A 27,150-nucleotide genomic window follows, 5' to 3' on the forward strand; every position below is an offset into this window, starting at 1 on the left:
AGTGTTGAATCACAAACGATTCCAAGTTAAGGATTTACTTTGCTGAAGAACATCTGGCAATAATTAATTGCTGAAGATTTCAAGGAAGAATAACTGAATGGTTCATGTCTTGAAAATTCCATTCACTTAAAGGAGGCAAATATTTAAGTTGACAAAAGAACATTGTGTTCCTTTCGTTGTATACATCCATCTGTAAGGGAATGAAGCACAGCTCCGATTACCCAGGGCCTGGTAAAGAAAGAAACAACTTGCATTTTACAGTGTACCTTTCATGAGCTCTGGATATATCCAAGTGCTTTGAAGCTAAAACTTAATTGAAATTTAAAAGGACTGTCATTATTTGGATAAGTCTTTAGGGTAAATTGACACAAGATCCAACAAATGTTTTTACTGAGTAGTGAGCAACAAACACAAAATGCTGGAGGAACTCAATAGGTCAGGAAGTGTCTATGGGAAGGAATAAAGACACAAATTTATGTGACAGAGTCAGTCAACTTTGGATTTCAACTGCAGGAACAGAATTAATGTATTTCAGTATTCCTCTCAATAACAATTGGTGTTGACATTGGTACAGTGTTGCTATGGGAACAGATCAAATTGCTACAGCATGTAGTGATACTGATATGGTTTTACACCACTCTGTATTAGTAATGATATGGGTGTAGATACTTATACTGATACATGATTGATATTCATACTCATTTATGTAGGGCTTTCAATATAGTGATTGATATTTCTATCAACTTTCCTTCTGACATAGATCAGTGGAAAGAGAAGAGAAACTAGGAAAAAGTGGAATTTTGCAGCAGATACTAAATTTCACCACAAGTCAAGAATACTTCTCAATCAACCAGACTTCTCTCTTAACTCTAGCGTAGTGGTTAGCACAATGGTTTACAGTACTGGTGACCAGGGTTCAATTCCCGCCGCTGGATGTAAAGAGTATATATATTCTCCCCCATGACGACATGGGTTTCTTCCAGGTTCTTCGGTTTCCTCCACAGTCCAAAGATGTACTGATTGGTAGGTTAATTGGTCATTGTAAATTGTCCTGTGATTAGGCTAGGGTTAAATCGGGGGTGGGAGGGAGAGGGAGCTGGGTGGTGTGGATCGAAGCACCGGAAGGACCTACTCCACACTGTGTACCTCAATAAATAAACAAATTGATTGGCCAAAGCTAGCATAAAGATCAGTTTGCATTACGCAGTAGTCTGGGTAACTTGTTCTTGAATCAATCAGAAAAAATGTGTGTAGATATATCAGGTTGCCGCTTTGCAGACTGAACCACTGCACGAACATGTAAACTCATCACATCTTCAACATTCCTTTTGGTACAGCCAGTTTAGTTACAGTGAACACAATGTAAATAAGGTCATTAATCACCGAACAAAGAAAGCATTAAAAAATGAGCTTCTCAAATGAATTGTATTCACTGAAGAAGTTGACATTTTTGTTTTGAGCGGTGTTACTCACTGTGCGGTATGGATTATACACTTGGCTTCCAATGCAATGGATCTTAGCTAGATCCTCTGGGTGACAGCTAGATCTTTGTCAATGTCAGACAACTATTGACCATCTGAAATTTTTAAACCCAATGCTTCCAAGAATGGGGAAAGGGGAGAGTGCAGTTTCGATTAAGACAATTGCGTCCATATTAAGGGATTCGATCTATTGAAGGAATCAGGAGGTATGAGGTTGGTGCCAAAAAATGGTGCTGAGCTGAAGAATCAACCATAATCTTTCTGACTAGCAGGGTACACACAAGGGGCCGGAATGACCTCCCTGCAGCTACTTCCTATGTTTTTATGAGAGTGATTAAGATAATTACACAATTTCCTAGTGGCTCTGTTAGAGGACCAATAATCCTCTGGTCTGGACTAAAAATCAAGAAATCATGAGCTCAAGAGCTATCAAGAGAGTTTTCGGCATTTTAATTCAGTTTTAAGAAAACATTATTAAACTAAAATATTTAAAGCAGCAGGTGGTTGAATTGCTATAAAAACTAAGACATAAGACTCCATTGATTCTTAACCAGCCTGACTGAAAAGCGGAGACAGCATGGTTAACTTATAGCTTTCTCCAGGGGAGCCCAGCGAGCCAAGTTAGCCTCAGAACCCATCATCTTTAGCATAATCAGGGAATGGACAGTAAATGACAGAATTATAAGGGAAGCTAAATCTCGACAGGGAATATTTTTATAAAGGGTTAATAATTCCGTCTGATGCCCAATGACTCCCAGTCAATGTGTTCCATTCAAAGTGATTCCCCCTATCTGATTCCCAATGATCTCAACCAATATATTATATATTCAAAATGATCCCCTCGTCATGGATAATTAAACACAGATTGAGCCTTTCAGTTCCATACGGCAGGATTTGCACTAGGCTGGTCTCTTTGTAAGCTGTCAGGAGGTAATTTTCCCAGACAGTTTATTGTAACTAATAATATCGCTTTCAATAGCCAGTACAGCATGCCCTGTATTGTCCGCGGTAAGATCAACAAAGGTAAATGGGAAGCCAAGAACAGATGGATGGAGCAGAAGGCAGGAAAGCTGAAATGACGCATGAACTCTTTTCAGGCTTCCAGCCGGGTCCGGGTGTCGACTTTAACAGAAGTTTCAATGACAAACTCCGTCATCTTCATCAGGAATGAGATGAGGAATCCTGGATGAAGATGGTGGAGTTTGTCGTCGAAACGTCAATTAAAATCGACACCTGGATCCAGCAGGAAGCCCGAGAAGAGTTTATGCATCACATTTGCCAGGAAAGCACTAGATCATTCTTCAGGCTGAAACGAGTTTTAAATGGGAAGAGCAGAATTGTGATCTGAAGTTGTTGCAACAATCAGCTGGAGAACTCAGCACCTGCAGGGGGAAAGGAACTATTTGAATGCAACCCGACATCAGGATGGTCAACAACACCTGTCCCTCCACAGATGCTGCTTGATCTGCTGAGACCCACCACCCCACATACCCAATAGATTGCTTGTTAGTCCAAATTCCAGTATCTGCAGTATTTAGTGCCTCTGAAATTGTTGGGCTGATTGTCAGCCTTTAATGTGCCGGCCATCTTGTACTCAATATCAAGATTGACAATTTTAGAGAATTTTGTTTTGCTTTTTACTCTAGACCCATCTCTTATTTCTTTACTTTATCCAATACCTCCCATGTTACCTTTCACAGACATTATTTCTGTAATTAAATCCACTGATCAAACTTTTCTTTTGTTCTCTCCTCGGCCATTCCTGTGCATCTTAAAACACATTTTAACACTATTTTTCCAGATCCTTGAAAATATCATGTTCAAACACCAACTTTTTGTCTTTATTTCCAGAGACGCTGCCCGCCCACTGAATATCTCCAGCAGTTTCTTTTTATTTCTCAGTTGCCATAGTGGGACAGGAGGATAAGATGACTTGTCTGTCAGATTTTTGAATTGAAATGGTTTAGTCTTCTTCCCCTCCTCCCATCTTTTTATTCTGGCATCTTCCCCCTTCCTTCTCAGTCCTGAATTTATACTCTATTCTTGGTTGGTGCAACTGTAACAAAACCCAATTTCCCTCGAGATCAATAAAGTATGACTATGACTATGACTGAAGAAGGGTCTTGGCCTGATGCACCAACCGTTTATTCATTTCCATAGGTGAGGCCTGACCTCCAGCATTTTGTGTGTATTGCTTCAGATTCCTTTCTATGTTCTTGAAGGGGGTCAACCGTTGACCTCATTCATGCCTCTTCAAGATCAGTCATATACACTTCAGTTACGGTAGACACTTGATGCAAAGCATATATCATCCAAAAGTACATCTTAGCCCAAATTTGTAAGATTCCTTCCACCACCCTTATCCCAATGTAACATCGTAAACATGCACTGGTGTCACTGAGCATGCTACTTAATGTCAAAGTGGCTCTCAAAATGGTGGGGAGGATTGGCGCAGTGCTTGCGAGGAAGAGAGCTGGACCGTTCAAAACGCAAGAGGTTCTGGAGATACTGGAAGTCCGCAGCAACACACACAAATGCTGGAGGATTTCAGCAAGCCAGGCAGCATCTATGGAGGGGAGTAAACAGTCGACATTTCGGGCTGACTGACCTGCTGAGGTCCTGCAACATTTTGTGTTGCTTCACTTAAGACACCGACGGCAAGAACGAAACATTCTAAGCTGCGTTCTAGAAGTAGAACGTACTTGAAATAATACAGTAAAGAAAGCATGAAGCTTTCTCAGGTCTAACGTTTGCCATTGTTTGTAACACACTGTCAGATGTTTAATATCTTATATTTCGTTAACTTATGTAAACTGTGGAATGCTGACGCAGATAGAAAAGTTCGATCTTCAACAACAGAGCAACAACAATTCATTCAATCCTACCTACACATGTCTTCTGATCAGCATCCAGATGAAATCCTTGATCGCAGCTGCACTGAGGGCCAGCAGCTGTGTGTTGGCAGTGGTGGGAACATCCTCCATTGTTTGACTCACAACCATTGATGATCTCCATCTCAATCCCTGAAAACAAAGCGTTCCAATATTTTCATTACCACCTCAGTATATCAATTCCAGTGGCTCCCACAGAATCATTAAGGAGAACGTTCTTGGAGCAGTGGTTAAGTTCCTGCACCATTCAAATGGGCCGCTGGACGCGAGTTCAAACCCCACAACAACAGCTGAAAATTTCAATTCATGCAATTAAGTACAGTACTATGCAAAAGTCTTAAACACAAATATATATAGCTAGAGCACCTAAGACTTTTGCCCAGTACTGTATTTGTCAATGTGGAGTGGAGAGTGAGTTTGTAAAGCTGATGGAAGTAAAGGACGTTGGGAATGGCGAGGGTGGAGCAATGTGAGAGGAGGGTGGGACAGGTGGCAGAGAAGGAATGCCAGGGTCGGGAGGGTGGTGTGGGTGCAGACATACCCAGTCCTGAGACACCAGGCAAGGTCATTTGACTCCAAACCATTTGTTTATTCATCATTACAGAATGTCTCTCTGGTGCTTCCCGCTCCCTCCCCTCTCGCTTCCCATTTTCCCAACCATGATTCCCCTCTCTCTGCCTCCCCTTCCCACTCTCAGTCCACAATAGAGACCCATATCAGAATCAGGTTTATCATCACTCATATAAGTCATGAACTTTATTTTTTTCTGCAGCAACAGTACAATGCAATCCAAAAAAATTTTACAGTACTGTTCAAAATTCCCTTGCTATACATATGTGCCCAAGACTCTTGGACAGTATTGTAGTTGAGACTCCAGACCCATCACTGTGGCTGCCTTTGGGATTCAAAGACAGATAGCAGGTGGACAATAAATACCAGTATTGCTAATGAAACACCCTGATTTCCTCGGCCGCGTAGGTCAAGGGAAGACAACCTCCATCCTCGCCAAACCCATGAGATTGAGGCACACTCAATCCCACCCCAAACCCGTTTCTGTGCATGCTGTGTCATTTGCTACCCCGTTACAAATTAGTGCCATGAGATAACAGACAGTACATTGCATACGATTAAAGGAATTATACTTATGAATCTTAACTTAACTAAAGAGTTAGTAAAGAATAACAAAAAGAAAAGGGCCCATTCTAATTAAACAGTCCAATGCGCATAAGTTGGAACTCATCTTGAATTCCTCTGGCACTCACGCGCTGGGCCCTCGGTCAACACAAAAGCACACACCACCTTCCGAACGTCGCTCGCAATCCATCCCGAACAAACGGGTCTCCCACCGGATCGTATGCTACGACCGGTTCTCCCCAGCGTCTTCTCTCTTCAGCTCCTCTCGAACAAAAGCCCCAAGCCCAACCTCAGTGTCCCTCACCAGAGAAACCTCCCCTTAATTTGATCATTCTAATCTCCTCATCTCTTATCTTCAACAATAACCCACACAAGCTTGAAAACAGAACAGACTGCTCTTACAGAACTGCTGAAATGAAATACATACAGTATAACAATCAATAAAAGTATGAACCTGGCATTACACTAATGTTCCCCTCCCATTAACAAATCAATTGAACAAAACCACAGTTGCCTGATTAAGACTCTATAAATCAGTGGTCCCCAACCACCGGGCCGCAAAGCATATGCCACCGGGCTGAGAGGAAACAATACGAGTCAGCTGCACCTTTCCTCATTCCCCGTCACACACTGTTGAACTTGAACATAGGGTTTCCAACTGTCCCGTATTTGCCAGGACATCCCGTATATCGGGCTAAATTGGTTTGTCCCATACGGGATCGCCCTTGTCCCGTATTTCCCCCACTAAGGTAGAGCGTTCCTATAAAACCTTTTGTGCCGAAATGGCGTGAAGCGAAGAAGCAATTACCATTAATTTATATGGGAAAAATTTTTGAGCGTTCCTAGAACCAAAAAATAATCTACCAAATCATACCAAATAACACTAACATACAGTAAAAGCAGGAATGATTTGTTAAATACACAGCCTATATAAAGAAGAAATAATGTATGTACAGTGTAGTCGGGAAGATTAAGCCAAAACCGATTTGTGGGAAAAAAAATCGGCATGTCACGCATGCGCACACAGGTGCCCGCGCAAGGCTTCATGGTCATGGTAGTCCTTCCTGGGGTAAACGCAAGTGTCCCTGGATTTGACTGCTACTTGTGTCCCCTATTTGGGAGTGAGAAAGTTGGCAACCCTAGCTGTAAAAGACATGTTGAGGTGAGTTTCACCCTACTTGAACAACCCCCCACCCCGGTCGGCTGGTCCGCAACAATATTGTCAATATTAAACCGGTCCGCGGTGCAAAAAAGGTTGGGGACCCCTGCTATAAATGTAGTTCACTTGGCGCCTCTTATTCTTTGCAGTGTGGAGCAACAGATGGATCATGGGGATTGTGCAGTTTTAGACAAGGGATATGTCTTGGGATGGTTATATGTGCCATTATGAAGGCACAGTTCAGCATAGACTTACATTATTAGTTCTCAGAAATGGAGGAGACAATGAGTAAGAATGGCCTAAATTGGAGTTTAGACAACAGAGAGATAATCTCATTCAGATACATATGAACCTCAGAGGCCTTACCAATGTCGAGACCGCAAGGCTGCTTCTCCAGACTAGGAAATGTAAAATTAAGTCTTAGTCATAGGATAAGGAGTCAGTCATTTAGTATTGAGAAGAGAACTTTCTTTCCTCATAGGTTTGTAATCATTGAGATTTTTTATTATAGAGGGGTGCAAATTCTTAATCAGACAATATATTCAAGCCTCAGTTTAAATAAATGACATGAAAGAATCACAGAAAGTTTCTACCCAAGGAGGTGGAGGGAGGCGGAGGTTTGGTCATTGAGTAGACATTGATATTGATCATTGATGGCAGTATAAATTTCTGTGCAATAATGGATTCACAGGATATAGGGACATGTAGGAAAAGGGTGCTGAGGGTAAAAGATCAGCGACAATGTTATTGGGCAGGTGCATGCAGTATAAGGCCAAATTTTGGTTCTTTCTCATGTCTTTGTGTTAACAAGAACTGATTTTCTCGTCACTATGTCTGCTATTTGCTTATGAAAAGAAAGTTTGCACTTTCTCACATTAATACAGTGGCCATATAGAACTGTGCCAAACTCTATATACAGGTAACTTTATGACTTGCACTGTACTGTTGCCTCCAAAAAACACCCAAATTTCATGAGAGATGTGAGTGATGATAAACCTAATTCTGATATGGGTCTCTGTTGTGGACTGAGAATGGTAAGGGGGTAGGGGGAGCAGAATCAAGGTTGGAAAAATGGGGAGGGAGAGGGGAGGGAGAGGGAGGCACCAGAGAGACATTCTGTAGTGATCAATTAACCAATTGCTTGGAATCAAATCCCCTTGCCTGGTGTCTCAGGACTGGATGTGTCTGCACCCACGCCATCCCCACATCTGGCTCTCTGTCTCTTCCACCTATCGCACATCCCACCCACAGCGCTCCACCTTCACCATTCCCAACATTCTGTGCTCCTGCCAGATTTACAAACTCGCTCTCCACTCCATATTGCCAAATACTGTGCTGTACAAAAGTCTTAGACACTTTAGCTATATATATGTGCCCAAAACGTTAGCACAGTACTGCATTCAAAATCATTTCCTTGGATTTAGAAAGCTCTAGGACTTCCTTATGTACTGAAAGCATCACCAGTACCCTTGAAATATTGTCTCTACTGAAAGTCCTACAAAACTCCGGAAAAGTTCGACTCTTACAGCACATTGCAGGCTGAGGATATAAAACCATGGAGCCATTGAACAAACAGTTGCTGGAGACCAGAGCAGATGACCCAGAGGCCTTTACACTTTATATTTTAGACTTCATCGAGGCTGTTTTAATACAAATTAATTAACACTTAATTTGCACAAAGATCCCTCAACAGCAAATGAAATAAGTAACTGGAATGATTGCTAATTAAAGCAGTGTGGTTAAAGGTGTAGCCTAGGCAACTTTTGTAAAGCTTCCCTGCTCCATCAAACACCCTGAAGTGAAGAACAGTACGACACAGATAAGGAATAAAGCTCTTGCTACAGTGTCCCATCAAATACTTTACATGGGACAGATAAGGAATATACTCATTGGAATTTAGAAGATTGAGGGGGGATCTTATTGAAACATATAAAATCCTAAAGGGATTGGACAGGCTAGATGCAGGAAGATTGTTCCCGATGTTGGGGAAGTCCAGAATGAGGGGTCACAGTTTGAGGATAAAGGGGAAGCCTTTTAGGACCGAGATGAGGAAAAACTTCTTCACACAGAGAGTGGTGAATCTGTGGAATTCTCTGTCACAGGAAACAGTTGAGGCCAGTTCATTGGCTATATTTAAGAGGGAGTTAGATATGGCCCTTGTGGCTAAAGGGATCAGGGGGTATGGGGGGAAGGCTGGGGCGGGGTTCTGAGTTGGATGAGCAGCCATGATCATACTGAATGGCGGTGCAGGCTCGAAGGGCCGAATGGCCTACTCCTGCACCTATTTTCTATGTTTCTATGTTTCTTCTACATTCTCCATTAAATCATCTTCTGCGCGCGTACAACACAAGATTGAAGATGAGCTTTATTTATCACATGAACATTGAAACATACAGAAAAATACGTCATCTGAACCAACCACAAACACAGTCCAAAGAAGTGCTGGGGGCTGCACGAATTGCCACATTTCCATTGCCAACATAGAATGCCCACAACTTAGTTAGTGACCTAAACCCAGACGTCTGGAATGTGGGGGGTAACTGGAGCACCTGGAGGAAGCCCACATGGTCATAGGTAGAACATACAAGCTTCCTACAGACAGTGGCCGGAACTGAATTCTGATCACTAGTCACTGAAGCTGTAATAGCATTACGCTAACCTCTACACTGGCATGTCACCCTTACCAGGCTGGAGACAGGGTGAAGTTCTTTCAACACAGTCCCATCTAACCTAGAATAAAAACAGAAAATGTTGGGAGCACTCAGGTTTAGGCAGCATCCATGGATCGGGAAACAGTTGGCATTTCAGTCAAGGACCTGAATTATTAATTGCTTCTCTTTCCCCAAATACTTTCAGACCTGCTAAATGTTTCCAGCATTCTCACTTCTTCTTTCAGATTTCCAGCATATTCCAGCAGTTTCTTTAATTTCCTTTTACTGTCTAGGTCAAGCACAGCACGGGTGAGATTGAGATTAAAATTTCCTCTACACCATCGCTTACATGGGCCTATAAAAGCCAACAAATAAAATATTTGTCCAGGCAGGATCCAATCCCGTAACCCCTATAAAACGGCATACAATGGACCACCTAGTTCTCAAAAAGTTAATGTTAACCAATGAGTCCTCATAGTCTCTTCCATAGCCTGCTAAAGCCTTCAAAATGTTGAAATATCATTTATGATCCATTTAGACAACTCCTGATCTTTCCTGCACTGGCAGAGAAGTGTTATTGTTAACATTATGTTAATTCACTCTTCCTGCAAAAGTCTTAGGCACCCTAGCTATATATATATATATATATATATATATATATATATATACTGTACCTAGGGTGCCTAAGACTTTTGCACAGTACTGCATTTGTCAGCGTGGAGTGGAGAGCAAGTCTGTAAATCCAGTGGGAGCAATGGATGTTGCGTATGGCAGGGTTGGAGCTCCACGCGACAGGTGGCAGAGAAAGAATGCCAGGAGCAAGGGGTGACATGGGTGCAGACTACCCAGCCCAGGCAAGGTCATTTGATTCCAAAAAACTGGTTTATTGACAATTACAGAATGTCTCTCTAGTGCTTCCTGCTCCCTCTCCTCTCCTTTTTTCCCCAACCATGATTCCCCTCTCCCTGCCCCCTTCCCACTCTCAGTCCACGATAGAGACCCATTTCAGAATCAGGGTTATATCACTCACATACGGTATGAAATTTGCTCATTTGCAGCAGCAACAGTACAGTGCAATACATAAAATTACTACAGTACTGTGCAAAAGTCTTAGGCACCCAAGTTATACATATGTACAAGACTTCTGCACGACACTACATACCGTCATTCTGTACAGTGTGACAGGATCATTACCTGATAGTAGCTACGGTCTTGAGGTGAATTTTACTCAGGAGCCTACAGGTAAGTTTAAGACCATGCTGACAGGCTCAGCAAAATAGACTTGGATTCTAACTTTCCACTGGTGAGAAGGTCTGAACGGGTTAACTTACGGTAGCACTGTTTCCCATCAGAGCCCAGCTCGTAGCCTGCATTGCAAACACAGGAGAAAGATCCACGAGTGTTGACGCATCCATGTGAGCACTCAGCGATTCCAAACACACACTCATCAATATCTAAGTGAGAGACGAAGTGAAAGAGGGATCAAGATTCAACTTTATTCACCATATACATTTACATGTACAACACTGTGCAGAAGTCTGAGGCACATAAATGTAGCTAGGGTTCCTAAGACTTTTGCACAGTACTGTATTAGGAATTTGCTGTGGTGTGTTGGTTAGGGCGTGGCATGCAACAAAAACATTCAACAATTGTAAAGAATAAAGAATTATATAAAAACAAAGAATTACTGTATATATAAATTAAAAAGAAACAATAGAGGCTAAAGGACAGATTTGGAAACAAATGTGTAAAAACAACAAGAGTTGTTTATTACCAATGAAGTTTTAGAAGAATGAAGGGGGGATCTCTGGTGAACACGTTCCCACTGTGTCTTTCCATGGTTTAGACCCAACAATAATACCTGAGGTGATGGTGTTGCTGTGGAACAGTTTTCCTTCATCTCTGTATGGAAGCAGCTATGGATGTGGGAGATGCAACAGATAATTTGCTATCAACCAGAACCAGGGCCACTTGCAACATTCGCGATGTTTCAAATCATTTACTGTGTGCGAGGGGTTTGTTGGGGCAAGGCGAGTGGCTTGATTGCACGGTGTGTGAGGGTTTGGTGGAGAGTTTCATCATCCACCGTTGCCTGTGGCACAAGTTGCCATGGAAACGTAATGGTGCACATTACGAGAAAGAGATATTTTTCAGGTCACTTACCTTCACATCCTTTGACGTCACTCGCCAATCCGTATCCAGGGTAGCAATCACACCTGGCGACTCCATGGTGGTTGTGGCACACGTGCACACAGCCACCATTCCTGTCAGCACATGGGTTCTTCACTGGAGAGATAAGAGAGTGTGTGAGAGTGAATTCCTTGCACTCCAGAATGGAAGAAGCCTTTGGCAGCTTCATTAGGATGTTACACCTATCACCCAACTTGCCTTCGTGGCCAATCTCCACAAGTGATACTTGCCAGAGTTTGAAGAACAAAGTGGAGGCTGTATTCACTCAAAGTGAGAAAACTGAACCCATTGTCACTTTAAGTGAATAGTAGTTACCTCCCATGGGGAGAACCTTTTTCCTTTCGCACATGGCTTTGCCAAGGGAGATCAAACCCTAACTAGACAGCAGGTTCTAGTAATAACTTTTTAAAAATATTATAGATATACAGCACAATAACAGGCTTTTCTGGCCCAATGAAGCCGTGCCACCCAATTGCACCCATGTGGCCAATATGTCTTTGGACTGTGGGAAGAAACCGGAACATCCGGAGGAAACCCATGCGGCCATGGGGAGAGCTCCTTATAGTCAGCAGCGGGAATTGAACCCGAGTCTCTGGCATGGTGCCACTCTGCCACTATGCTGCCCCAATTTTTCCTCAATTCCCCACAACTGTTTTCCATTAAGTGCATCTAACAAGGTGAGCAGTGGTTGGGTTGAGTTGAGGACCTTGGGGGGTGGGGCAGACAGTGGGTGGGGTGGGCATGGATCTGCTCTCAGCCCCGGAATGGAACATTCCATTGGCATGCACAGCCTCTCTATAAACTGTTCTAGATTGTGTTTGGTGGGGGAGAATCACGTCTGGTTAAGTAGAAGTCTGGCTGAAAAGAGTTATAACCCCTTCCTGCGAGATCATTTAATAATGGCCTAGCATCACCTATTCCTTCCTCCAGGAATGTCCTGATCAAATAGAGACTGAGATAGGGTCACGTGCCAGCAAGGGCCCCTAGAGAACTACTGTGACTGGATATCAAACAATTTTTCTTCTTATTTACAGCATGTGATTGTGCAATGTTGTAGCTCCCAATCACTCATTGAAAATGGATGACACCTGAAATGCCAAACTCCTTCCTGACAAAACATTCCCTCAGTAGTAGAATGTGGCTTGTAGAACTCAACAATATGAAAGGGCATAATTTCAAGGTGATTGAAGGAAAGTATAGGGGGGATGTCAGAGTTAAGCTTTTTTTTACAGAGAGTGTTCCCCTAGCCCCCATGCAGGATGAAAATGTCTACAGTGGGCAGCCTGTCCTGGTCCTCTAACTGACTGAGAGCAATGGTCCCACCAGAACAAACCCCACTCGCCCCCTTCATGCACTATCCAATCATTCAGTAACAACACTCCCTTGCAGTTGAAAGAGTGTTAATCCTACTGTGCTAAGTCCCTCCGAGAGATGATTTAAAACATCACGCCTACTCTGTAACATGCTGGGAATTGAGGACACTTGTAGACTTTCAGCTTGGCATCATATGCATAAATCTGACAAGGCACTCCTTTGAACCTCACAAAAAACATGAGGGAGATCTGCAAATCCATATTAAAACAAAATAGAGAAATTTCTGGCATTTGCCATTAGTCTTGGAGTTTTTAAAATTTCCAGACAGGTAATATAACTTGGAAAAATGCAGCGGGGCCTCCTAACGAGATTTGTTATGGGTATATGTACAAGTGGGTGATGTGGTGGAGATACATCTCTACCAAAAGCGGTGCAAGACCCTCCTTCCCTCCGCTAGGTTACCCTTGGGTAAGATGTAGCACCAGCTTAGCCCCTCCTCGATCAGGGTCACGTGAAGTCATGGGAGCAGGTGGTGGATGGTTGTATGAGCAGCTGGTGCACATCACAAACCCTGTTTATATGACCAGCGATGCCAGGCAGTCAATCTCTGAAGAGTATTGATAATGGCTGGGTTCGCCTGCCTCGTAAAGACACTGCCCAGAAGAAGACTACTTCTATAGAAAACTTTGCCAAGAACAATCATGGTCAAAGACCATCATTGCCCACGCCATACAACGTGGCACATAATGATGATGATGACAAAATGTGCAAAGGGGGATGTAACAGGTAGCCCTCTCCCTCCCACCACAACCGATTCCCTTAGCCCAGGTACTCACACTCGCAGTGTTTCCTATCGTCCTTGAGCTGGTAGTTGTGTCGGCATTTACACTGGAAATGGGCTATCGACAACTGAACACAGTCATGTTCACAGCCTCCATTTCCAATTAAGCATGTATTGATGCCTAGAAGATTAAAAAGCACCATCAGATACAACTCTGTAAATGTATGCAGTCCATCAAGTTGATCTCACACTTTTACTTGATCTTGGACTTGGTACTTTGGTGAAAAATATCCTCATATTTCTTCTTGTTCGTCTCACTCCTCTTTCCCTTAGAATTTGTTTCCCTTTTCTTTCCCATTTTTTTTACTCCGTTGCCTTTTGCTCCTTCCTTTCAATTAAACAATTGATTGTAGTGCAATAGGTAGACAGTGCCTATAAAAAGTATTCACCCCCGCTTAAAAGTTTTCATGTTTTATTGTTTTACAACATTGAATCACAGTGGATTTAATCTGATCTTTTTTGACACTGATAAACAGAAAAAGACTCCTCTGTCTCAAAGTGAAAACAGATCCCTACAAAGTGATCTAAATTAATTACAAATATAAAACTCAAAATAAATGAATGCATAAGTATTCACCTCCTCCCCCTTTAATAAGACACACCAAATCATCACTGGTGCAGCCAGTTGGTTTTAGAAGTCACATAATTAGTTAAATGGAGATCACCTGTGCACAGTCAAGGTGTTTCAATTGATTGTAGAAACATATACCTGTATCTGGAAGGTCCAGCTTGAGCTTACCGAGAGCTGGAAATTAGAGAGTCGGGTTGTGACTGGAAAATGGCAGAGAGAAAGAACATCAAGGAAAGAGCCAAGCTGTTGAAGGAAGTTTCTGGTGAGAGTGGAAGTGAACTAGAGATGGAGGTCGGTGGGAAAGAGGAACGGAATGGAAAGAGGAAGAAAAGAAAGCGGAGATACGAGATATCAAACTCTGAGGAGTCAGCAGATGATCAAAACAGGGCAGCAAAACAATTATAAAACTAAGTGAAGACGGGGTGTCTTTTGGTGACCGGAACCCGATTCGTTTGATGAAGATGCTCAACAAAATTATAGGCGAGATTAAAGGAGCAAAGATTTTACGAAATGGATCACTATTAGTGATTTGTTGGGATAGTGCTCAGCAAGGCAAAGTGATGAGAATATGTAAAATAAACGGCAAAGCAGTACAACGCTCAATACCCAACAATAGAAAGTGGACCAGAGGAGTTATTTCGGGGATACCAACAAAAGTTGCTATGGATGAGATTGAACAGAACATAAAGGGAGCAAAAATTATTGAGGCCAAACATTTGAAAGTTACAAGAAACGGGAAAAAGTGTGATAGTTTATCGGTAATGATTAACTTTGATGAAGAGAGATTGCCGGCTAACGTTTACTTAGGGTATATGTGTTATGCAGTTAGAATATATATACCACTGCCCTTAAGATGCTATAAATGTCAGAAATTCGGGAACATTGCAGCGGTCTGCAGAGGAAAACAAAGATGTGGGAGATGTGCTGGAGAACATGAATATGGGAAATGTGAAGAGGGAGCTAGGCTGAAATGCTGCAATTGTGGCAAGGCACACAGCGCAGCTTATCGAGGGTGCGTTTATAGCAAGAAAGTGGCTGAGGTACAATATGTAAAAGTAACTCAAGGAATCAGTTATGCAGAGGCAGTGAAAGAATTTGATGAAGAAAATGAAGTCAAGCAAACAAATACAGGGAATAATAAACTGGTGAATTGTGAGAGCTGTAATATGAAAAATAAGGATACACTATTAATGAGTAAAAGGGATTTCCTGCTTTTTATGGTGGATGCAATTAATTGTTCAGCACAAACAAGCAAAAGAACTGAGAAAATTAAAATTATCGTCAAGTCTACAGAAAAGTATCTTGGTATTAAAGGGATTAGGTGGGAAGAAGTCAAAGAAACGCTGAATGGAGGATCCAACAGTTCACAGGCAGGGGAGATGGAATCTTAATGTCAGTTTATTTGTCGCAAATGGTCAAGAATTTAAGAAATGTTTCAGAACTTGAGGAAAATCCTCAGATTTTATGGTTGAAGCCCAGGGTAAACGTGCAGAACTCCAACAACAAATAGAAGTACCCGACAAGAACAACGGTGAGTTGGAAAGAGATTGGAAAACGGAGGGAATTATTACAAGGATACAAAAGGAAAAGGAATTTGTTGCAAAGTGAATTATCTACATTCACATTATAAAATGAGAACATGGAAGCAAATGAAGAAGAACTCCGAGGTCTCAGTAAACAACTGCAGGCTACGATCCAAGAAAAGGAAAACCTGAAAAAACAGATAGACTTGGGAAAACAACAATTTTAAAAGTATAACGTGCGATAATTACTATTTAGTTTTACAAGTGATGTAGATAAAATCAATGTAATTGAGGTAATGCAACTACATGAAAACATGTGACAAAATTAGGGAAGATTAGCAGTTTGCGGCATTATCGAATGAGCGCATTAAGCATTCACGAGGAATTGCAACTATAGAGTGATGCTAATAGAGAATTGCAGGCTGAACTAGATTGTCTAAAGTAGAGAACTCCAGGACATATTTGGTTGGAACACAAGAAGTCTAGCAGGTGGTGGTAATGCACTGAAAACTGGTCGCCAACCGCCATAAAACAAAAAAGAAAAAGAAGAAGAAGAAGGTCCAACTGCTGGTGAGTCAGTATCCTGACAAAAACTACTCCATGAAGACAAAAGAACACTCCAAGCAACTCTGTGTAAAGGTTATTGAAAAGCACAAGACAAGAGATGGATGCAAGAAAATTTCCAAGTCACTGTATATCCCTTGCAGTACAGTTAAGTCAATCATCAAGCAATGGAAAGAAATAGAGCTGATAGGGAGACAGATTCTGGAAAGGTGTAATAATAACAGGGTTGTGGTGGTGAGAGATTTTAATTTCCAAAATATTGATTGGCATCTCGCTAGAGCAAGGGGTTTAGATGGGGTGAGAAGGTTTCCTGACAAAATATGTAGATAAGCCTACAAGAGGAGAGGCTGTACTTGATCTGGTATTCAGAAATGAACCTGGTTAGGTGTCAGGTCTCTCAGTGGGACAGCATTTTGGAGATAGTGATCACAATTCTATCTCCTTTACCATAGCATTGGAGAGGGATAGGATCAGACTTATGTTCTGGAGCTTTTGGAAAGCATCAAGTTTGATAAGTCACCTGGACTGGATGAGTTGTACCCCAGGCTACTGTGGAAGGCAAGGGAGGAGATTGCTGAGTCCCTGGCAATGACCTTTGCATCATCAGTGGGGACAGGGGAGGTTCCAGAGGATCAGAAGGTTGCAGATGTTGTTCCCTTATTCAAGAAAGGGAGTAGAGATAGCCCAGGAAATTATAGACCAGTAAGGCTTTTCATTGGTTTGGTAAGTTGATGCTGAAGGAATGTGGGAGACTCCGAAGTCAGCTGGAAGAAGGTTCCATCGTCTGATGAAACCAAAATTGAGCTTTTTGGCCATCAGACTAAACAATATGTTTGGTGTAAGACAAACATCACACATCATCAAAAACACAGCATCCCTACTGTGAAGCATGGTGGTGGCTGCAACATGCTATGGGGAGGCTTCACTGCAGCAGGCCCCGGAAGGCTTATGAAGGTAGAGGGTAAAATGAATGCAGAAAAATATAGGGAAATCCTGGAGGCAAACCTGATGCAGTCTCCAAGAGAAATGCAATTTGGGAGAAAATTTGTTTTCCAGCAAGACAATGACCCCAAGCATAAAGCCAAAGCTACAGGAATGGCATAAAACAACACAGTTAATGTCCTGGAGTGGCCAAGTCAGAGTCCAGACCTCAATCCAATTGAGAATTTGTGGCTGGACCTGAAAAGGGCTGTTCACTATCCCTGTGCAATCTGACAGAGCTTGAGCAGTTTTGTAAAGCAGAATGGGGAAAAATTGCAGTGTCCGTATGTGCAAAGCTGATAGAGACATATCCACACACATAGAGATCTGTTTACTGACACAAAAGAGATTTTTTTCTGTTGATCAGTGTCAAAAAAGCTGGATTAAAATCCACTGTGATTTAGTTTTATAAAACAATAAAGCATGAAAATTTCTTGGGGAAGAGAGGGGTGAATAGTTTTTATAGGCACTGTAAGAGCTGAGTGTATTTAGGGTTGGTGTTGTTTAGAAACCAGCCCCCTCTCCTGACACACTGTAATTATCCACTCAATAACAATTCCTTCCCATTCTTCTTGCAAAATCATCATTTTTTCAGAATTAGAGTACCATCAGCCTCATATTCTACATCTCACTGATTCCAGAGACTTTCACCTCATCTTTAAATCGCCCACGTCAACTTGCTCATCCCAATGGTCTGTCCTTCCTTAAATCCCTGACTGATCCCACCCACCCTTTGCTTTTTCTCAGAAGCTGCAACATCACCATCGTGCGTCGAGATAATGGTCTCATGACCGTGATTATTCTTGGCAAATTTTTCTACAGAAGTGGTTTGACATTGCTTTCTTCTGGGCGGTGTCTTTACAAGATGGGTGACCCCAGCCATTATCAATACTCTTCAGAGATGATCTGCCTGGAGTCAGTGATCACATACCCAACACTTGTGATATGCTCCGTCTGCTCATACAACCATCCACCACCTGCTCCCATCGCTTCACGTGACACTGATCAGGGAGCCAAGCAGGTGCCACACTTTGCCCAAGGGTAACCTGCAGGCTATCAGAGGGAAGGGTAGCCTTACATTTCCTTTTGTGGAGACATATCTGCAGCCCACTCCCCATCAGAAGCTGTAGCAGTTTTCAAAACTAAAAAAGTTAAGAGAAAGTAACGACCAAACAGATTGTTTCATCCTGGTGGTACTCTCTATCCACTTCCTCTCTGCCTCAATTCTACACCTTTTTATCACATGGATGTTAGAAATTGGAATCGGTGTAATGAAGGGAGCTCCTAACAGTTTCCCACTGCATTGGAGATTCACTCATTCACCCAAGCAGCAGTGGGGCAAGTCCACTGACCCAGTGTCAGCTTAAGCTCCACTTCTGACTGGCTCCAGCCCAACAAGCAGTTGCGAAACCCATTTTCAAGATGGATCAAACCTAACTGTGGCTCGGCTGTGAAAACACAACTGGAGAAAGTTTCTAGATCAGTGTGATCTCTCAGTGTTTTGACAATTTGATAACGTTATGGTAAATATGCTTCCACAAGTGGGAGAATCCAAAGTCAGGGACAATAGGTATAAGATAGTCATTAATCTAAAGAACCAAAAAGAAACAGTTCGACTCAAAGGGTGACAGTGCAGCATTCCCTCTGCATTAGAGTGTCAGAAAATTTGTACTGGTATTGGTTTCTTCAAGTTTATTGTCATCTGACAGCCTATAAACTACATTCTTCCAGACCACAATGCACCCACAAAACATGTATCACACACAACACATTAAAAAAAATCACCACAAATAAGTTAATGTAATTCAAAATTCCTGTGAAGTGCGCAGCACACAGATTACCAGTTAAACAGTAAACAACTCGCTCTCCTAGTGACAGGACCTCGGCAATGGCTGGTTATTCATTAGTCTGACAGCCTGAGTGAAGAAGCTGTTACCCAGTCTGGCATGCCTTATCTTGATGCTCCTCCACCTCCTTCCTATGGTACTGGGACAAAGAGATTATAGGAATCCTCAACAATGATTTGGGCCCTTTGTGTACAACACTCCTGGTAAATGTCACAAATAGTGGGGAGGGAGACACGTATCAAGACATCTTCCCACAGTCAATGGACTCACTTTCAAGGACTCTTCATCTCATGTTCTTGCTATTTATTTTTATTTATTTATTATTATTATTTCTTTCTTTATGTATTTGCACAGTTTGTTATCTTTTTCACTCTGGTTGAATGCCCAAGTTGGTGCGGTCTTTCATTGATTCTGTTATGGTTATTATTCTTTCATGGATTTGTTGAGTATGCCCACAAGAAAATGAATCTCACGGCTGTATATAGTGACATATATGTCCTTTGATAATAAATGTATCAAACTTTGAACAGTGAAAAGCTTGTCTGCATACAGATCAAAATCATTACATAGTGCACTGAGGTAGAACAAGATAAAGCAATTACTAAAAACAGTGCGCAAATCTCCGGACTAGAATTTTGATCCACCACCTTTAGGCAGGAATGTGAGAAGACTAACAATTGAACCACAAAAAAAGTACACAAACAAGGAAGAACCAGAAGACAATGCAGATAAAATTGTATAAAGCAGAATTGTCAGCTGTCTCTGTAGAGCACAGTCACCAACATGGATAAATTGGACCAAACGTTTTTAACCGTTCACAGCACCAATGTAATATTCAATGCTTAAATTACATTTGGATAATGGTTGGCATAGTTCCAGCTATATAAGGGGTTTGCATTTTCCCATATATATAGGCAGTGCATGTTAGTGGAAAGCTGTGAATGAGGAGGTAATATTCTGTGTTAGTTCATTGTGGTTATGAACTCCTTTCCAGAAGTGCAATCACAAATCTGTGTTGACACCCTAGTATTGCACTGAGGGAGTGCATACAGTTGGAGGAGCTACTTTTTAAAACCATAAGATATAGGAGCAGAATTAAGCCATTCGGCCCATTGAACCAATTCTGTCATTTCATCATGGCTGACTTATTATCCCCCATTCGCTTGCCTTCATCCCATAACCTTTGACACCATTACTAATCAAGAACCTTCAACCTGTTCTTTAAATATATCCAATGACTTGGTCTCCACCGCCATTTCTGGCAATGAATACCGCAGAATTACCACCCCCCAGCTCAAGAAATTCCTCTGCATTTCTGTTTAAAGGGACGTCCTTCTATTCTGAGGCTGTGTCCTCTGGTCCTAGATTCCCCCATTCCAGGAAACATCATCTCTACTTGTTACATACACCTGTTCGGGTGCATTCGCCAGTTACCTTATAAGGGAACCGTAGCCTTCAGCCGGGAGCAGATGTCATCAGGTGGTTCCCAACCTTCACAGTGTTTCGACCCTCAACCACGACACTCTCCAGTTGGTGGGCTGGCAGTGGTGGCCAAGTCACTGCCCATCTGCTCCTGGCTTCCAGCTCCCCTCCTCTCGCCTACTCCAAATCCAACAAGAGGCTCGTTCTGCCTCTTCCCCCATCCTACAAGCTGCTTGTTTTTTGCTCCTTTTGTCCAGGCCCAGATCTGACAACAACCGCCATGCTGTTTTGGCTATGTCCACTCTGTCTAGGCTTTTCAATATTTGATACGTTTCAATGAGATTCTCCCCTCATTTTCTAAACTCCGGTGAGTACAAGCCCAGGGCAATCAAGCGCTTCTCGTATGTTAACCCCTTCATTCCCGGGATCATTCTAGACCCTCTCGAATATCAGTGCATCCTTTCTTAGATAAGGGGCCCAAAACTGCTCAGAATACTCCAACTGTTGTCTGACCAATGCCTTATAAAGCTTCAGCATTACACCCTTGCTTTTACTATTCTAGTCTTCTCAAAACGAATGCTAACATTGCATTTGCCTTCAATACGCCAATCGGGAGTATATTGGAAGATTCTACACTTAGCTGATAAACGCTGCACCAACTATTATCAAGAAGACCAACACCATACGAGACAAAGCACACTGTCAATCATTCTAAATATTTATTCCTTTCAAGCTAGTGTACAGTAGCCATCTACAAACCACACTGCAACTACTTGCCCAGGCTGCTCCAGAGCAAACCACCAAGAAAGAAACATGAAGCACACCACCACTGCAGGCTCCCAATGAAGTTGGGCTCTTTCCAAACTTGGAAACACTTTTAGTGGTTATCCTTATCACCAGCTTCTGAAAATCCCCACCCAACAGCACTGTGGGGTCATCTTCATCACAGCACTGAAAGTAGTTCACTATCACCTTCTTAAGAACAAATAGGGATGGCCAAAAAATGCTCACCTTCCTAGTAATTCCTAGACCCTGAAAATGAATATAAATATTACAAAGACCATGAAAAATAAATATACGTAATAAAAAAACTTGAATTAGCCACCATGTTTCCTACATTCCAGCTAAGTCCTGTCAGTGTTGTAATGTAATTGGTTGCAAACAGCTTAGGGATGTGCTGAGATTATAACAGGCCCTGGACATCCAGTTTCTTTCTTCTTGCTTACAAAACATGCTGATGCACAGAGCCCTATCCCAAAATAGGCCCGCAGGAATTCAAGGACGTTATCCAGGAGGATGATGGGTATGCCACAATAAAACAAGTTACCAGCTCCTTTTGCTGGACCTAGAAAATTGGTGACAGTCCATAGGTATAGAGTTCATAATGTCACTATTGTAGATTGGCTTTGAAAACAAATAAAGGCCTTTATAAGATGGGAGCCACTACAATAGCTTTAAAACCTTTCGTTGGCCAATAGACAAGGCTTCTCTTTGTGTTCCGTCCCATCACCATCAGATTCGCCTCCATAGATGCTGCCTGACTTGTTGAGTTCCTCCAGCATTTTATCTGTGAGTGTGTTGCTCGCTATAGGCAAGCCAGTAGCATTACTATCTCAACAGAGTACAGCTGCAATGGGAGTAAGTGGACTGTGGATGGGATTCAAAGCAGAAACTGTAATCAATTAAGCAATTATTGACTGGCTCAGCTGCTGCAGTTTTGATTGGATGCTAACCAGGTCTCTTTCAAATCTTGCCAAGCATCTGTCACTTGTGTTATAAATTTGTGTCGTTTACAAACAAAGCTGCCTCCTGTTAACTAAAGACAGATGGAAATCATTTTCCTTCAGAATCTGCTTCACAGAATATTGTGGAGGTGTAGGAATCATAATCCATCAGCCTCATAATGCTGTGTGGTCGTGTAGAGATGCTGGATGCTCAGTTTCACCCATTGGTCACTGGGGCAGGAGTGGAGAAAGAATACAGTGAACTTACTGATCTTACACTCCAAGCGAGGGCCCAGATCATGGTTCGGAAAACAACACAATCTCCCCTACCTGTGATTGCTTCCTGTGGGGCTCACTTCTGGGAGCATAACATCAGCGAGTTCACCATTATTTCCCTGCTCTAGTGTAGAAAACAATTCACTCGGAACACTCCAAGATAAAGGCTGCTTTTGGTAATGTTACTGAATGTATGTTATACCAAAGCCACTGTTGTGGTTGCTTGAACATTGCCATTAACCTACTGATCTTGAACATGTTAACACTTCCGTTCAAACGTCAGGGAAAATTTGTGACCTGCTCATTCAGACTTTTTTCATCAGCAACAATAACTTCTACAAAAGCGAAGTATTACGGAGGAAGAGAAGGCACGTGGAAAGGCGCTGTTCTACTCAGAAGATGTCTGCAGCCCCGCTCATTCATTCATTCCCCATTCATTCTGCTGGTTAAGAAGGCTTGTTCCTGTTTATGGGATCTCCATATTGGGCTTTTGTAACCTGGGAGTTGTACTACACAAGGTGGTTGGAAGGTGCTATCAAAAATCAGAATAAGTATGATAGGCTGAATGGCCACCTTCTGTGGTATTTGATTCTAACGATATTTCTCTTGACCTCAGCCTTTACACCCTCTCCACTTTCATACCTCAATTGAATACCTATCCCAGTCGGTGTCAAAGAGATTAGCTCTATTTGTCACATGTACATCGAAACGTACCGTGCAATGTACAATGCACATTGCACATACCGTGCAATGCCTTCTTTTGCAACAAATCATATCAGTGAGGATTGTGCAGGGCAGCCCACAAGTATCACCATGCAGCAGGAATTGAATCCCAATCGGTGATCACTGGCACTGAAAAGTGTCATGCTAACCGCCATGTTACCATGCCTAATCTTGAACAGTAATTCCAGGGGAAATATTCCTGAGTACCAACTGGGTACTCGAAAATGAGCCGCTATTCTTTGTTGAGTATGAGACAAAGTTTATAGTCTATCTGGAATTCAGAAACACATTGGCAAGCCTTTCTCCAATCTTTACAAAACTATGTCTTCCACTGCTCCACAAAAGCTGACAAGGATATGGCAATGGAGACCTTGTCATTTACCTTCAACCTATGTTCCCATTCCTATTCATGCTTTTTCCATTTGAAGGCATAGCCCCAGCTATATCCCAGGAGAAGCCCATTTGTCCTACTATGTCTGTACCAGTTACTTGGCAGAGCTCTCTAATTAAAGCAACTCCACTGCTCTTTCCTCACAGGCCGGTGTTCCACACGGGCAGGAGGCACGAGGGCCGGTAACTTCCTAGGTACGTGAGTTGGCAAGACCGGAGTTTAAGGCCTTGTGTTTGGGGTCCTCATTCATTATTGAGTCTTCGGGTCAATACCAAAGATCAAAGCCTGAGGTTCAGCTAGAAGTTTGGAAACCGAGGCCCGACAGCAACACGCATTCACTGTGAGTCCACCAAGGAAGTCGAAGCCCAATGACTGTAAATCTGCAAGCTCACTGGAGGATGGAGGCCGGAAGCTGGAGACGGCCTGCCCCGGGGTTGAAGGATTGTGATGTGCGTGCATGGTTGGGCGGGTGGGAAGGAAGAATAGGGTTTGTTTTGATGCTCTTGTTGTGATGCTTGCCATGTTCTGTGTTGCTCTGCTGAACATTGTGGGTATGCTATGTTGGCGCTGGAATGTGTGATGACACTTGCAGGCTGCCTTCCAATACATCCTTAGGTTGTGTTAGATGTTACTGAAAATGACGCATTTCATTGTACGCTCAGTAGCCATTTTATTAGGAACCTCCTGTCCGAATAAAGTGGTCACTGAGTATACGTTCAAGGCCCTCTGCTGCTGTAGCCCATCCTCTTCAAGGTTCGACATGTGCATTCAACGATGCACACCCCTGTTGTAATGCATGGTTAGTTGAATTACTGTCGCCTTCTTGTCAGCTTGAACCAGTTTGGCCATTCTCCTCTAAACTCTCTTTCATTGGGTTTTCGTCCACATTTATCGCACCATTCTCTGTAAACTCTAGAATCTGCTATGCTTGAAAATCCCAGGAGCTCAGCGGTTTCTGAGATACTGAAACCACCCTATCAGCACCACCAATTATTCCATGGTCAGTCACATAGATTAAATTTCTTTCCCATTCTGATCTTTGGCTTCAACAACAACTCAACCTCATGACAACACACATAAAAGTTGCTGGTGAACGCAGCAGGCCAGGCAGCATCTCTAGGAAGAGGTGCAGTCGACGTTTCAGGCCGAGACCCTTCGTCAGGACTAACTGAGTTGCTGCCACATGATTGGCTGATAAGAAATTTGCATGAACGAGCAGGTGTACAGGTGTACCTAATAAAGTAGTCACGCAGTGTATGTTTTGATCTATACGATGAATAAAATTAATGAATTGAAATCTGTAAACAGTTCCATTCTCACTCAAGAAATAATCTTTTATAACCTGAAAAATCTCTTCCCAAATCACCTTACCTCATCAGCACATTCCACAGCTTTAAAATCCAATTGAAACATACCAGACTTCTATGTATTTAGAGTTGAATATCCCCTGAGGAACCCCATCTCTTGCTCAATGCCTCCCAGCAAAACACATTCTTCTATTTGAGGGCTGACAAAAAAGACATTGCTAAAGGAGATTTTCCGGCATGCTGGATCAAGGAATAATCGGCGTGCATCTCATGTTTCCAGAATCACAGGCAGCTTTCTGGCCTCTCCTCGAAATATAAAGTCATGGCACTGTTGTCTTTTCAACAAATCTGGATTCACTCATCTCATGAAAGCCAGGTTCGCCCTGCCTCTTCATGACAAGCAATGGGATTCTTTCGAACTGAAGAACAATAACATTCTAACCGCCAGGCAAGTGGTAAGTAGCAATCCAAAGCCACAAAGAATCACTTCTACATAGCAAGGCACCAGAATACACTTCCTCAGCAGTTCGGGAGAGCATGCTGAGAGAATGATTAGTAAAGCACATGGGATCCTAGAACACATAAAATGCTTCAAAGACAGGAACACTGTGTCAGACCTGTACAAATTGCTCATTAGGCAACAAATAGAGAATTGCATCCAATTCTAATTACCACACTTTATAAAGTTTATAAAATTCCTAGAGGGGGTGCAGGAGTAGTTTCGATGATATAAGATTTCGCCCACAAATTAGATTGAAGAAGACGGAGTTAGTTCCTTGAAACAAATAAATTTGAGAGGAAATTTCATCTAAGGTCATGACTGATTTATACAGATTAATGAGAGGGAAGCTATTCCCAACAGGAGAATTAGATTTAAAATTTTGGTCGACCAGGGAGTTTGATGAAAACCTCAAAAAAGAGTCAAGAATTCACTGTATTTAACTGCGGCAGAAACAGAACCAATCAGTGATTTCAAAAGGAAATTGCAAATTTTAATGATATTTAATATTAATTTGCAAGATGGTGGAAAAGAAAGGAGGAATGAGACTGACAGGACTGCTTTACTAGAAGATGGTACAGAATACATGGGCCAGATAGCCTCCTTCTGTCTAATTGTTATTCTATTAAGTGAGTCTGTGCTCATCAATTCTTGTATTTAATGTGTGGTTTAGACCATAAGATATAGGATCAGAATTAGGCCATTTGGCCCATTGAGTCTGCTCCATCATTTCATCATTTCCCTCTCAGCCCCAGTCACCAGCTTCTCCCTGTATTCCTTCATGCCCTGACTAATCAAGAATCTATCAACCTCTGCTTTAAATATACCCAGTGACTTGGCCTCCACAGCTGCCTGTGGCAACAAATTCCACAGATTCACCACTCTCTAGCTAAAGGTTTCAGTAAATGTAACTGTCCAAAGGACCAAAATAAGCTGTATATGTCCTCAGAATGCAGTAAATGGAGGGCGATGAATCAGGAATGCTGTATTATCTGTGTCCATTGTCATTAAATAAAAGGGCAACAGACCTGATACAAACCAATTGATCCACAGGAGAGGTTAGCGCACTCAGTCAAAGGTCAGTGTACACGGAGAACCAAGCTCCTGGTTGACTTCTTAACCAGGAGTGCTGAGTAACCCATGCTCTGAATCCACTACATGAATTCAATGAGAAAATCAAGCTGATCTTCCCTTCAATAACGGGAACCCTAACATTTCAAAGGGAGATTAGAATTTTCTCATCAGAGAGCAGCAGCCGCAGCTTATATTTCTGCACCATCATTAGAATTCTTCCACAATGATGGAGTACTGTGTGCAATTCTGAGAAATAATGTATTGGTTTTGGAAGGAGTACAGCTCAGATTTGGCAGAATGTTACCAGGGTTCCAAGGTACATGAGGGGATGTTACATCAGATTGAATTGTATTTCCTGGATTGTGGGAGGCTGAAGAATGACCTGATTGAGTTTTCATTTTCAAATTTATTTTCAAAGGAACTCATATGTTAGAAGAGGATCCACAAGGACATGGGATAAAGAGATTATAACCTTACTTTAAGAACAAAGCCACATAGGAGCAAAGTTAGGAAATACTTCTTCATGTAAAGAGGGAAGAAGATAAGAAATCACCCTATCAAAATGCAGTCAGTGCCAGCTCAATTGA

At 42.3% G+C, this 27,150-nt stretch overlaps 1 protein-coding gene across 4 annotated transcripts in view; it reads right to left on the reverse strand.

The window, feature by feature from the left end:
• LOC134337716 (multiple epidermal growth factor-like domains protein 6) overlaps window positions 1-27,150 on the reverse strand; it is a 456,826-nt gene that overhangs the window by 106,698 nt on the left and 322,978 nt on the right. For 3 of the 4 annotated variants that reach the window (XM_063032924.1, XM_063032922.1, XM_063032925.1), the window contains 4 exons: window positions 13,657-13,782; window positions 11,480-11,602; window positions 10,648-10,770; window positions 4,367-4,504 (listed from right to left, as the gene is read on the reverse strand). In XM_063032924.1, coding sequence (XP_062888994.1) covers window positions 4,367-4,504; window positions 10,648-10,770; window positions 11,480-11,602; window positions 13,657-13,782 — 510 coding nt within the window. The remainder of the gene's footprint in view (window positions 1-4,366; window positions 4,505-10,647; window positions 10,771-11,479; window positions 11,603-13,656; window positions 13,783-27,150) is intronic. The other variant, XM_063032923.1, reaches the window with a different exon arrangement.

Source organism: Mobula hypostoma, chromosome 25, assembly GCF_963921235.1.
Source record: "Mobula hypostoma chromosome 25, sMobHyp1.1, whole genome shotgun sequence".
Lineage (NCBI taxonomy): Eukaryota > Metazoa > Chordata > Chondrichthyes > Myliobatiformes > Myliobatidae > Mobula > Mobula hypostoma.